At 32.9% G+C, this 15,166-nt stretch overlaps 1 protein-coding gene across 1 annotated transcript in view; it reads left to right on the top strand.

Annotated features, from left to right (window-relative positions):
• Nucleotides 1-15,166, top strand: part of LOC143233959 (uncharacterized) — a 43,027-nt gene that overhangs the window by 19,606 nt on the left and 8,255 nt on the right. Inside the window, exons 7-9 of the mRNA XM_076470894.1 lie at nucleotides 818-1,062; nucleotides 4,047-4,118; nucleotides 7,571-7,716. Coding sequence (XP_076327009.1) covers nucleotides 818-1,062; nucleotides 4,047-4,118; nucleotides 7,571-7,716 — 463 coding nt within the window. The remainder of the gene's footprint in view (nucleotides 1-817; nucleotides 1,063-4,046; nucleotides 4,119-7,570; nucleotides 7,717-15,166) is intronic.

The raw sequence follows: 15,166 nt of genomic DNA, 5'->3' as shown, positions 1-15,166 counted from the left end.
GATAATGTCATAACACTTGAAAATGGCTAAAACAACCACTCGGGGATATTCTGAGCTTTATGATTGGTTATTCACATGTCATAAACAAAGCAATTGTATATAAGGGAGCTTTTCCAAAAATGATAAAAGATAAGTTTGTCTACTGTGTTTGATTCAGTACATAAGTGATATCTTAGCAAATAGAAAAGATAGGAGGTTCTTATTTTATCTTTTAGAATGTTAATATCATAATTTGCATTTCTAACTTGTATGAAACTACAAACATCTAGTTTGAACTAGTGCTGCATCCAACATACTGCGTGATGATGTTTAGGTGTTTTTTTCAATATTTATTTTTAAATTAAGAAATTAGATAATGTATAATACTAAAATTTGAATGACAGTCTGCAGTTTGATCCTAAAGATATTGACAAACATTCATAAAATAGTAGTTCAATAAAAGTTTAAATGTGATTTAACAGATGTGATAACATTGTTTTTGACCTATGGCTTGTGTGGAAAAGGTTAAGATACCATGTAACATTAGCATGGTTCTTTGGGCTTGTTTTTTCCAATGTAACAAAACTTCCAAGGCAATAAAGCTTCAATAATTAATTGCATAAAGATTATATTGCCACCTAAACATCAATTGTACTTTTTGAAAACAAATAAGATATAAACATCGAAATACTTGTAACTGGGTCTTTGTACATCAGTATTGTCAGAACTTAAGCTTTGAGTTTGTAATGACAGGTGATTTGTTCATAACATTGTAAAAGTCAGTAGGTTAGTTGTAGAAATGGGCAAATAAATTGTAAGAACAATTCTGTGATTGTAGGTCCAACAGAATGGTCAGTTGTTATCTGGAAGTCAGCAAACTGCTCGCATGATATTACCATCAGGTCAAGTACCAACTTTACTTCCTGCAACTAATATTGTAGGTAGCAGTGCTCTGTCTGGCTGCCAACAAACATTTATCCCAGTGTCTTGCACACCAACTACTAAAATTAATTATAATGCAGTGCCACCTCAGTCTACATTACCACCTCCAACATCAGGATGGAATCAACAGCAAACTGCTGGGTAAGTATATAAATGATTTTAGATCAAAAATATAGATTTCTGTATTTGCAAAGTTCAGTAAAAGCAGTTTTTGAATTACTTAGGTGTATTTTTCTTTTAATAATTCACTGTAACAAAGTCACAAGGTAGTGGAGAAAATGAATTTGAAATAACTCAAAGATTTTTCTTCCTGAGGAATACATTAAAAAATCAACATAAAATATTGTGAAATTAAGGAATGAAACAAACTCCACAAAATAATGAAAATTACATAATAAAAATTAAATAATGAACAATAGCTCTATAAAAGTTGCAATGTAAGGGCTTGCTTTTGTTGGGAGAGATGGGGCTCCTGCTGGGGTGAAAAACCACAAATTTGGCAACTTTTTTCTGTATTTTCTTTCAGTCTTTTTGATCTTCATAATGTTTTTTAGTTAAATCTGTAAAAGGCCTAGGCATGACCAGGTGGTAAAAGCACTTGACTCGTAATCTGAGGGTTGTGGGTTCGAATCCCCATTGCACCAAACATGCTCATCATTTCAGCCAAGGGGGCATTATAATGTGATCGTCAATCCCACTATTTGTTGTTAAAAGAGTAGCTCAAGAGTTGGCAGTTGGTTGTGTTGACTAGCTGTCTTATCTGTAGCCTAACATTGCTAAATTAGGGATGGCTAGTGCAAATAGCCCTCATGTAGCTTTGTGCAAAATTCCAAATAAACCAAACAATCTGTAAAAAGGAGATACATATATTTGTGTAACCAAACATTGGGTAGGTGCAGTTAGTTTTGTTGAGTACTGTTTTTTGTTGTTGAATATAAATAAAAACAATTTTATGTGTACACGAGACACAATTGAAATGACTTATTGAAAACAAAGTAAAATTATTAAAAAACAATTGTTTCAGCCAAAAATGTTGTTGACAAGAGTTAAATCTTGGCATATGTAATGTTTATGGTATTTTGAAAGGTAAGGTCATTGGTCAATTATAAAAAAATTGTCAATGACTTTTATAGGTGGAAGCAGTGAAAATTAAATTCTAATGCTAAAGGAAGTATTTGTGTTGTTGTGGAACACAATCTCAACAAAATGTTGGAAGTTTCTCAAACTAAAATGTTAAAATACTAATTTAAATTGTATGAATTTTTAAAGCAGAAACTAGATACTATTTAGGAAGTGTGTATTCATTTCATGCAACTTGATTATGTATTTCCTCTGTGAGAATGGGAAAAATCACTGATACTTATCTTGTGCAGTATGAATTAGAAAACAAATTTTGCATTTTTACAGTTTTTTTATTTTATCTTTCAAATACAGCTGTTGAATTTGCTGCTTTGAGTATAGTACTACAAATCCCATTAAGTAATGGGATTGTAAAGCTTATTTTGTGTGTTTGAGGGATGTTTGTATAATAACTGCCTTGTTGTAACCATAAAAACCATTTATTGAATTTGTGTTAACTGACATCATAGGTTTGTTTCATCAAAAAACAAGACTTGCATATTAATAAAAAACTATTAACCATGTACTTTATTAGGTAACTCACTATTCTGTTTTTTTTTCTTCATGGTACGAAGTCACAATTCAAATTATTTTCATTGTTTTTGATAATTTCTGAGAAATTGCCTCCCAGTGGCACAGCATTATGTCTGCAGATGCACACCACTATAAACCAGGTTTCAGTGCCCATGATGAGCAGAGTACATATAGCCCATTGTGTAGCTTTGTGCTTAATTCCAAACAGCTCCAACTCCTGAGCAAGTTAGTGGGCTTATATTTCTGTGTTATTTCTTGTTTGAGATTGGAGATGGGCAATTAGTGTAAATGGATTAATCAATAACCCCATTAATCAATTACATTCAATTAATATAGCATTCTTCAAATCAAATTACTTAGAAACAAAAGACATGTTGATGCTGAGTGTTGTCAGACAGTTCAACAATACTAGTTTAAAAAAAAACAACTGAGTGGCATATGTTGCCACAATTGCTTTCACTCTAACCATTAGTTCAACAACTAAATTGAACAAACAGAAAAAGGTCAATGGCAGGTTCTGCCAACCAGTGGACTTGTCTTTGGACAGCAGTTTCAAATTGGTGACATTGTTTTCCATTAAAAAAAAACAAAAAAACATCTATGTTTAGTTGGAATAATCAAAAACTAGTTTTGATTAAACATCTTTTTTATTCATCAGTTGCATATTTGCAATTGATCTCTTCAGTTGATCATGGTGCCATGAGTGGGAAATGATTTTTATTAGTTATACAACTGTTGTTGCTTTTTTAAATTACATTAGACTTGTGTTGTGTTTGTGAAGTAGAAGATTCAAATTATGTTAAGAGGTTCTTATTTATTACTAGGTTGTATTACTTAAACATAATTTGTACAGATAGATCTTTGAAATCAGTGAAAATAATAATTAAATTAATGATTTTAAAAAATGAATACTAAAGCATAAGTAAGCCTTAAAGTAACCATAGTAGTAGTAGTAGTAAACAATATATACTAAATGTTTTTAATAGAAAGGTAAACAAACATAGAGGCTGTACACAAGTAGTTTAATATTTATTTTAATTTGTTGCCCTCAGTACTTGTGGCTACATATTTCTAAATAGAATGTGTAAAAATCTGTAAGCTTCAGGTCTGGTTTAGAAGTTTATGATAAGGTTGCTTCAGGTGTTTTTATTTTAACATGAATGTTAAAAAAGAGATTTGTGCCATCTGTAGTTTTTTTATAAGATAGAAAATTACATAGTTAAAATGGCATTGCTAATTTATTACATGTTTTGTAACATGAGTGTATACAAATAATTATACATATAGGAATGCTTGCAGCATTGACTAAACATTGGTAAATAAAAATAAAATTTGTAATGTTTAAGTTTTATGTTAAACTTTTCTATAGGGAAAAAAGAAGACCTTACATTTGCAAATAAACAGAGGAACAAAATTTCGTATGTTTTCATAAAGACTGCTTATTTTTTTTTAATGGATTTTTATATCAACAGATCTGGTGGGCAAACTGGAGAGGAACGATTTCGGAAGCCTTGTAACTGTTCCAAATCTCAGTGCCTGAAATTGTAAGTTTTTAAAATATTCAAATTTATCTTATATATACCATTCTGATGTTTTCATTGTGTGTGTGTGTGTGTGTGTTAATAAATCATCATTGATTGTTAGTTTGAAAAGTTTTACAAAGTCAAAACTAGATAAAATATTATATATTACAATTTATTGAAGCCATAAACTGATAAAATATCATAAGATTCTGTATTCCTTTAGCAAACTTTAGTCTGGATATTGAAATTAAATTTACATTATGGTTGGTAGTTCTCTTTTTCTGTTTTTTTCAACTCATCCTTCATTGACGTTTGTCTTCAGACAGGATCTGTCTTCTCGCAGTCTGTCAAAATGGCTTTTTTCTAAATGATATTCTTCAATGATTTTGTTTCACATCTTGTTTTGTCCAGCACATTCGTTTGTTTTTTTACTTTATTTCTTACCCCCTGTTCATCACTCTTCTTTAATGTTCAACTTTAGAAACCATGAGTAGCTAGCTGGTGTGAAGATAAGTGATCTAAGCAAACAGAACTGTAATGGTAATGTTAACCTTCAGTCTCTCCATAGTTATTTTGACCAAAAACTTTCTTATCATTATTGATATTTAACCTTCTCCACATGAGCTCAGTCAAGTTGACTTGACCACTTGATCTCTGTACTCGTTTAAAGTTTTAATAGATCAATACTTTTAAGTTTCAATATAGTTTATATCATTCACAAGATTTGACAGTTTTAGTTAATATGTCATTCACTTGTGGAAATTCATATTTTCAAGTGAAGTAGTTTTAATAAACTACAAGATTTGTCCATGAATGTATTGAGTATTTATTTTGAATAATCTCTATACCAAGTGATTTTCATGTTAAGATTAAAAACACTTCATCTCAGAATGGAAATTTCATTTGTGTAATGTATAAAACCTCTTAAAAACATCTGTCGTTTGATTTCAGGAAAACTATTTTCTGTTTTTTTTTCTTCCGTAACTATGCGAGGTTAGTCAGTTTTACTAACCTCGAAAACCCCATCCATATTGCCCAAAATCAAAATATTGCCTTCCTTTTTTTTTTAGGATGACTTCAAATGTAGCATGAAACTACATGTGTTTATCCTAAGTGGCTTTAAACTCATAACAATATACATCGATTTGTAAATAAATTGTGTTACTTTTATTGCCCTTTAAACCATGTCTTAACTACTGTTTGCACCATTATAAGTTGTAACTCACATGGAGAATGATTGTTACGTACAGGCTACTCCAAACTGCCTGTGTGCATGTTTTGTGAAAATGTTTTTTTATATTATCATTTTACCTCATCTATTCTTAACTAATCTAAAGAGATCTCTATTTTTGCACTTGAGTTACTTTTATAATAATAAAGAATAAACGTAGAACAAGAAATAAAGTATTTACCCAAGTATTCTTTGTTTGACTCTTGAATATTGATGACAGTTAACCCTAATTATTTTAATGTAATGGTAGTAAATGCATTAAATAATATATATTTAATTGAATAATGCACCAAATAACATAAACAACATCCAAAAATGCAAAAAATTTCCTCTAACAATTACAGTTTTTCTGGCTTCTAACTGTGAGGCAAGCCATTACAAATGCATCCAGTCTGACCAAAGTAATTCCCATGGGAACCAAAGATAAATTAGGAGTGAAATTGAATATTATGTGTTCAGAATACTACATTAAACAATACCTCATTTGATAGATGTAAATCTTGATTTTCTATTGAACGTGAGAGAGAACTATTAACATATCCTGAAAGAGAGAATATGATATATGGATGGCATCTTCTGTTTGATAGTTCTGTAATTAAACAAAAATTGGAGGCCGTAAAAATCATTTTGTCTAAGCAGCGAAGATTTTATAGTGAGTAATTGTTTAATTTCATAATTTCGTGGGAGGTGGTGGATAAAATGAAGATGACAAAATACACAGAGTAAAATGTCACATGAGGGGAAATTCAGGATTCTTTTTAAAAATGTTCTTTTATAAAATTCAGAAACTAAAAAATGTAGAGCATTAAAATATAGGCTATTAGCTAATATTTTATGCTATAGTGATTGGTATAACAAACAGAAGTTTAATGAAATTTTGAAAGTAAAACACTAAGACATTTTGTCATGCCCAGTGTAGGATACTTGGAGCAAGAGGTTACAAAATACCTGCAAGACATTTTTCATTGTTGGTTGTGGATCTTAAACATTAAAATTGTTTTACTTTGATTTCTTACCTGTTTACCTCTTTGTTGACATATTAACTTTCCCTCATCATAATCTTTGTTTTCTTTCATTTTGCACTAAACCTTTCTTAGAACTTATTTATTCTCTAAATACGTCTTCGTATCTGTTTTATTATTTAATCACAAATCTGAGTTATCTGCATAATACAAGTTCATTATCTTCCATATATGTGTCAAAATAATTAGGCAACATGGCACATCCTTGACAAACTTCCTTTCCAATTTTAAGTAGTTTGCATTCCCACTGCCAATTCTTACTGCTCACTTATTAATTTGCTTATAAGAATAATGTATCTGGAAACTCCATCCTGTCCATTGTTAACCACATCTTGTTTTGAACACATTTAGTTGACTTAAGAAACACAAATATAACCTGTTTATGCACTTTTTACACTTTTCTATCTCTAGTCTAAGTTTAACGATCTGTTGCCCTGAAACCTGCATTCATAGATGCATCCAATTTATTCTTACAAATTCTTCAGCAGACAAAATGTTTTAAAATGCTAAAAACTAAATATGAAACTAAAAAAAGTCAAATTTTACAGAAATGCTGAGGATATCATGTATATATGTATGTGTTGTGTGTGTGAAAGTGCCACAGTTGTCACATGTTGTCTTTGACAGGTAGACTATTGATACTTATTTAAGGTTCTCCCAGACCTTAACTTTTGTTTTTCATTTTTAAGGGCTCTTAAGAAGTACTTAACTTTGGCCAAACTTCCTTGTAGTCATTAAAAAGTTATTGTTTTTGTTGAATGAAATACTGAACCTACTTTTTTGTTTATCATTCATTGAGATGAATGAAGATTTAAAATACAACTGAGTCTCTTATTTGTTTAATCAGTAATTGTTTTTCAAGTTTCTAATTTTAAATCTTCATATTGCATTACACATAGTACACATTTTGAATACCTTATTATAGCATTGACTAGTAAAATAGTTATTTATCTTTTATCACACATCTTGGATGTACTAGAAACAATGTCAGTGGTTGCACAAAATTGTATTCCTGTTTACCGTTAATAATATTTGATATCAATTTTCCAATAATCAAACTTATTATGATTGTTTGTAAGGTGATTATTTATTGTTTATTTTGTACTGTGGTTATGGAAGTATAAAAAAACACTATGCATGCAAATAATTTTTGTATGGAATGCATTTCATGGTGTAACTTTTATTTCTCAATTTAAAGAATATTTGATTTTCCACGATAGATACTGTGACTGTTTTGCCAATGGTGAATTTTGCAAAAGTTGTAATTGCAATAATTGCTACAACAACTTAGACCATGAAGAAGAAAGGCAAAAAGCAATCAAAATTTGCCTGGAGAGAAATCCTTTTGCTTTTCACCCCAAAATTGGTAAGTTTTAAAATGGTCTTGTTTTTTATACTAGTAAATGCAAGTTTTTGAAATGTAATAGTGATTGATTGTAGGAGAAAAAAAATCAGTGGAAGACCTTGCATAATGGAAACAAAAATACTGCTATAGTAATATCTCTAATGGCCGATATTTTAACACATTAACCAAAATCACAAACTAATTTGTAAATACATATAGCCTCCAAAAAACATTATTTTTCAAATGTTTTCTGCTTCATAGGAGACTTTTTAGGAATGTGCTTCATACATAGGTTTCACTACCTCAGGTTAGTAATCCAATTAATTTTCAATTTTGGCACAAATAACAGTTATTTGCATTCAAAAGTGGGATACCTTTTGCTGTAATAATCCTAAAAACTGGCTTTAGAGTTTAAAGGGCTTGCATTAAGTTAATTTAAAACATCACTGTTATGGTTAGTAGCACACAACAACTCATTTAGGCCCATGTACTTGCAAATTGTTGCTGGTTGTATTGCTTCTCAGTAAAGAATTGGGGCAACAGTTAGTGAAGCAGTACTAGCTATGAGCTACTCTAAGTTAAGCATACTGTGTCATAATTATTTCACGTATTCAATGTTTATAAATTTACACCTCTTATTTATATACATAAATATATTTCACTATTTTCAACTATCACACAAAAGTTGTATATGTTAGATTCAACACAGAAAGAAACTGGGATATTTAATTTTTGGATACTTGAATCAATAAACTCTACATCACCCCATTGCTTGCCTTTTATTATTTAAAGTTATAGTTTAACACTCCTATGAAAAGTGGGGCCTAATAGCCCCCAGAGCAACTTGAAAGGTTATTAATATTAGGCTAATAATTTTGTATTTAAATGAAATTGCCATTTCATTTAATGAAATGAAATCAAATTTGTTTTTTTGTCCACATTGGGCTGCCAAATGTGGCAGCCAAAAGTATTTGGCCCCACTTTTCGTAGGAGTGTTAAACAGCAAAAGTTTGCAAAGCGTAAGTCAGTAGGACTTTCATTTGTGATAATCATATGCAATTTAAGAAGGGAATAGAAAAATCATTCTTTATTCTTCTGATTTCTATTTTATTATTGCCTCAAATGACCAAACAATTTGGTGCAGTATTTCTAACCATTTTGCCTGTGAAACTGCATAGCAGAGGATGAATGGTGTGAGTATAGTTAACTGGGTCACATGCTAATTGTCCTAGTCAACCAAATGCATTGAAGCTTTTGATTTGCAGTTCCTAGTTCCTGGAATAAAAGTTAGTTAATAATTAGTAGGCAATTAAAAAAAAAAGACTTAGATGATAATATAGTCTATTAATTATAACAACAATTCATATCCAATCACTATAATCTTACTTTACATACTCGCTGCTTTTGAAGTAGACGTCAATGGAAATTGTAGGTATTTTATTTTGTTTACTGAAAGGGTAAAAGGAAAGGACATTGAATTATTATACTTGTTGCTTTTTCAACTTCTGTTTATAAATTGCTTACTTAGGGAAAAAAAAATCCCAAGCATTTTAACCATTAAGCTCATATTACAGAACTTATTTTCAAATAGTTCATAGTTGATGTCCACATACTGCATTATATTGGATAATTTTATTTTTTTGCCTTTTACATCACATTATTTCAAGAACTTACCTTAAAAATGGGTGAAGTAACTTATTTTGTGTGCGAAATACTTTGAAATTTCCACAGTAAATAATGGAATTAATTTTGGTATTGATAATATATTTTTTTTTATAATTCAGTGAATAAATGGTGTGTAAGCACAAGTTAATAAGAAATAACTAAAAAGTGAAGTTAGCCAGTGTGTGAGAGAATGGCCATAAAAGGATGATATTTTAAAATGAGTTTCACAGTTTAATAGAGATAATTAGAATAACTTGTGAGAGTGTTCTAAAGTAATGAACCTACCTGTGTGGACTTTAATGAAAAGAAAAGTATTTGAAGTTCAGTGTAAGACTGGTAACTTGCAGAGTAGTGTAAGTAAATTATATTATTAGTATACTGATTGATACTGTTTAGATGGGTGTAAATAAAGTGTCTTCTCAATTGAATTATAAAATAATTGAGGTTGGCCTGATAAGACTTTTGACGAGAAAAAGAACTGTTTAGTATTTTAGATACAACTGATGTTTATAGTATAAAGAATTTTTGTACATATATTTAACTTGTTTTGAATATATTGTTTCAGATTAAGTGGAGTGTGTGCTGTCTTTTTATTGTTATTTATCACCAACAAATCACAAATATCTACTGTCGAAGAATCTTTAGCCTACTTGTTACACAAAACCCTGACAACAACAAAGAAGCCTCTATTAAATGTCAAATCAAAGCATTCAGTACAATCACTGAAACACTTTATTGAATGAAAGTTTTGGACTAGTTGCAATTCTTGACAGAAAATTTAAGGAATTTCTTTTAATTCAATCCAGATGCCCTTATATTAACAAGTACAATGTCTGGCATCTATGACACCTTTTTTTCAATGTTTTTTATTTTTTTAACTTATACTATTAAGATTAGCAATCCTAACTCATTTAACAATACTTTTGGCATGCTTCATGTGTACTATCCCCTTATATTGTTGTAGTTGTTTTCTTTTAGGTTAATTTAAAATTAGTTTTTTACCTGTGATGTTCATTAACCCTTGAATAATGCATAAGCCAAAATGCCTGATTGAATAAAGTAAGTGTTATCTGATGCTGCTTATAGTCCTTATTGAGAATAGAAATTCACTGATACAAATAAATATAATACTGAAACCACCTAATGAATTGTTAACACATTTTAATATTTCTTGTGGTTTAATTTTCCATTCCTCTTTGAGAACTTAACACACTGAAGGAATAATTTTATCCAATTAGAGATAGTCTTAATATGACCAAAGTTGAGTTCTGTATAGATCACTTCCCAGGCTCCAACAAATGAAAGTCAAAAGAAATCAAACCAATGTCATCTTTTTTTCGTGCCAGTCCCAGAAAAGAACAATAATGATAATGATCCAGGAATGGACCAAAATAAGTTTGAGTGTCAGTGCTCAAGAATTGTTAAGACTCAATGGTTTATGATTACATTAAGACTTTGTTAGAGCTTTTGTTTTTTACAGACTGGTGCATGTTTGGTACAATTTTACAGTATTGTAAAGTATTACTTACTAGTGTGTTTGTATAAATTACCTAAAACAATATTGATGATTACTGCCATTGCAATGTCACACACTAGTAGTCATTTGCTTTGTGTAATCTTGTTCTTGTATTAATATACAACATAAGATTCCTGAAGATAAAACATAGGTTTAATACTTTAAATGAAGTGGCTGATGCACATTTCATTGGCTGTAGTGGTTAAAGGATTTATGTGGCAAGATTGAGTATAGATTAATGTTTGCTGAGATTCATAGTATGCATGGCAAAGGTTTTTAGCAATATTTTCTTAGTGTTATAGCCATTTAGAGAATCATCAGATATGAGGACAGTATTACATACATCATACTGGAAGTTTTCAAGATATTTTCCATTTTGTAGGTCACAGAAGAATACCTTCAAACTTTTAGCAGTGCTTTAAATGAGATTTATTTCCAACTTACCTCCATCAATTCTCCTTCAAATCAAATTCATCAAACTAACTCACTGATTTAATGTATCCTCTAGAATAAATTGTAATTAATCTTGAAGATCTGACATTATTGCCAACATAATATATTGAAAGAATTGAAAGTTTTTTTTCCTGCACAGTTCTCCACACTTGATGCTTACCTAACACCAGTTGACCCTCAAAAACATTCCCTTGGTGTGGATTTCTGCACGTGTTGAGGGGACCTCCCAAGGAAGGTTCTGTTCACCTCTGCTGGGATCTAAACATCCACCCATGTATTTGCCAGGTGTGGTGACCTGTGAAGGGGAGGAGAGGATCCTGGTGGTTGAGGGGTCCAACCCTAAGTTACACGACTTTGACCTTGAATTTCTGTGGATAGGTGGTTTCCCTATGGTCAGGTCAATTGGCTGGTCCACTTGGGCTAAAGTCAACCAAGTACCAGTGTTGAATGTTTTCAACAGGTGTTGTGGACATTGTATCTGATGCTGGTGTTTGGGTATAGTGCTGGTGAAACCCTGGCATTGCTGCAGTGTTCTTGTTTGGCATTGTAGTGTGTCCTGTCATAGGGTTCCATGGTGGGTGGGGTCAGTGGACACCTAAACTTTTTTTTATTAAGGGTCTTCCAAATAAAAACAAATAAAATAGTGAAAAACTGTCCATAGGTAAATGACCACATCTCGATTCTGAGCAGCAATCTTCAACATGCATAACACCTGTACCTCATTTTCTTATACTACATTCTCTTTCAGACAAACCTTTGGGGCAAATGTCTCCCTTTTTTTATTCAGAAAGGACTAGGAGGACTTGCTGGCTCTCCAAAGTCAGTCAAAAAGCTTTGCTCTGGTGACATATTGGTGGAAACATATACATTTAAACACAGTGAACTCCTCTTACATTCAAAGGCGATTGGGGATATACCTATTGAGATTATGACGCGTTCTGCTTTGAATTTGTCACAAGGAGTTATTGTTGAGAAGGATTTGAAAAACATCCCCGAGTCAGAGATTATCACTGGTTTCTCCACCTAAGAAGTTTCTGCAGTGAGGCGTATCTCTACTTGCAAAGATGGAATTATGATGCCGACCAACGTACTCATTTTAACATTTACATCACAGCATCCACCTGCCACTGTCAAGGCAGGTGATTTTAATTGCAAGGTACGGCCATACATTCCAAATTCTCAGATGTTTCCAGTGTCGGCTGTTTGATCATTCAAACCCATCGTGTCTTGGTTCCTTGATGTGTGCTTGTTGCAGTGGCAAGGATCATGATGCCTATGAGTGTGAAACAGAATCTTATTGCATCAACTGCATTGGCTCTCACCCAATCCTACTTTTGTTCTTTCCTTAAATGGTTGGAAGAAAAAGGTGCAGCGTTTGAAGACAATTCAAAACATTACTTACCCTGAAGCTTGAAAGTTACTGCTTGTACATATGCTGCTGCACTTTGTTCCACTACTACAGTGGGAGTGTATATGGATCTCTCCATTCCTCCAAAAGAATCATTCTCAAATCACATGACTTCCATGGTTAAGAAAGTTGATTAATCATCCTCATCACCCATATTTGTCCCTAACATTCATTTCAGCAAACCTCAAGATCCACTTCTTTTGGTTCTGGGTATGGGCATTTCCTCAGGTACATCTTCTCCCACCCCAAGATGCAAAACAATCATTTGTTCATGTCCTCAGTCACTGGAATCTTCTTCCAATGACAGAAACCTGTCCAATTGACCCAGGGCAGGATCCATGGAGGTTGGTAGAACTCCCTCGAATAAAGAAAATAAGGAAAAAAAACGTAATCAAAAACAGAAGGGTTCTCCAACCAATTTACCAACACATAAATAAAAAATGGCCACTTTGATATAATGGAACTGTCACAAGTTATGTTCTAATCTGGATGAAATCAAAGCACTGATTGCTTCTTATCATCCTGTATGTCTTTCCTTACAGGAAACATTTTTGAAACTTGCTGATACAGTCACCTTTCAGTAGTTTTCTTTGTACAGAAATAATAGGTTGTGTGATGGATGAGTGCATAGAGGGGTGGCACTGTTGGTTGATCAGCATGTTCCCACTCTGTCTTTGCCACTCGACACAAGAAGCCATAGCCATCTGTTTCCTTGGGTTGTACCATCACTGTTTGTTTTTTCTGTCTCCTAAAGAGACCCATGATCAATCAAACCTTGATGCTTTCATTGAACAGTTGTCATCTCCCTTTTTAATCCTGGGCATTTTAATGGACATAATCCCCTCTGCGGAAGTGTTAATATTGATGGAAGGGATCACTCCATAGAACGTATGCTCTCAGTTCATAACCTTTCTCGTTTTGATAGTGGTTCTTGTACTTATTTTCATGCAACAAGTCAGTCCTTTACTGTTATTGATCATTCAGTTTGTTCCCCTTCACCATTCTCCTACTTTTCATGGAGGGTTGACAATAACCCATGAGGCAGTGATCATTTTCCTGTAAGTTTGAAAAAGACTAGCCATGTTCAATGTCACCCAACTCATGTGCCATGGTGTAAGATGGATCAGGCGAACTGGCCCTCCTTCACTGCTTTTGCAGAACTTGTATCTCCCATCATCTGTAAGCCATCAATAGCCAACTGCATGGTAGAAATAACTTACTGTATTATACAGGCAGCTGCTCAGTGTATTCTTAAAACCTCAAGTTTTTCACGATATCCTCATCCATGGTGGAAACCTGTCTGCCACATGGCATGGAAGGCCCATAAACAGGTCTGGGATACTTTTTGAAGGGATCCCACACTCTTGAACTACATTACTTTCCAGCAGGCCTGTGCACATGCTTTATGAGTAAAGTGTCAAAGCCAGAAGGAATCTTGGATTAATTTATGTTCTCAATCATCATATCTTCTACCACCAGTTCCAAAGTTATATGGGACAAGATTCGAAAGGTTAGTGGGCAATATAATTCTTTCCCCCTTTCTACCTTGCTCTTTGATGGCCAGGAAGTAGCTGATACTCGGAGCATTGCCAATATTCTAGGTGAGAGCTTTTGCTGGGTATCTAGCACTTCTGCTTCATCCTTCACCTTCTTAACCATCAAGACTTAGGCAGAGCTATCACTTCTTTCCTTTCAAGCTGATTGTCTCTATGACTATAATTACCCCTTTACACTGGTGAAACTCAAACTGGCCCTTCATTGGTCTGACCTGATTATGTATACTATGAGATGCATCATCATTTGTCTCCTGCTTGTTATTCTTCTAATTGTTTTTAACTGGATCTGGTAGGAGAATGTTTCACCTGATGCCTGGTGCTGGGCTACAGTTTGTGTTCACTACTGAACTTTATGCTATTTCTCTATCCTGGATTACATAGAAGCTAAGAAGTACTCAAATTGCACTATTTATACTGACTTGCTTAGTTCTCTACTACCCCTGGAATCACTTCACATTAGTTCTCACATGATGTTCTAAACCAACTAGCCCATTTCTCTTTAACATCTACTTCTATCCAGTTTTTCTGGGTACCAGGCAATGTTAATATTCATAGGAATGGGCTCACTGATACTGCAGCTAAATCTGTCTGCTCTGGCACTATCACTGCTGTGCCTGTTCCATACAAGGACAATGGTCGTGTATTCAAGGCTCAGCTCTGTGCCAGTTGGTATTCGACTTGAAGTGAGCAACGTGAAAACAAGGTTTTCCAAATAAAACCCTCTGTTGGACATTGGCCATCTTATATCCTTAAGGATCGGAAAGAGGAAATTGTTTTAGACTACACATTGGTCACAGTTTTTTAACTCATCATTTTTCTTTCATCTGGGACTGATGCACCAGTGTTGTCTGTATGACACTAGGGTCACAATAA

This window comes from Tachypleus tridentatus, chromosome 12 (assembly GCF_004210375.1).
Source record: "Tachypleus tridentatus isolate NWPU-2018 chromosome 12, ASM421037v1, whole genome shotgun sequence".
In the NCBI taxonomy this organism is placed as follows: domain Eukaryota; kingdom Metazoa; phylum Arthropoda; class Merostomata; order Xiphosura; family Limulidae; genus Tachypleus; species Tachypleus tridentatus.
This window is presented reverse-complemented; position numbering and strand designations above follow the sequence as displayed.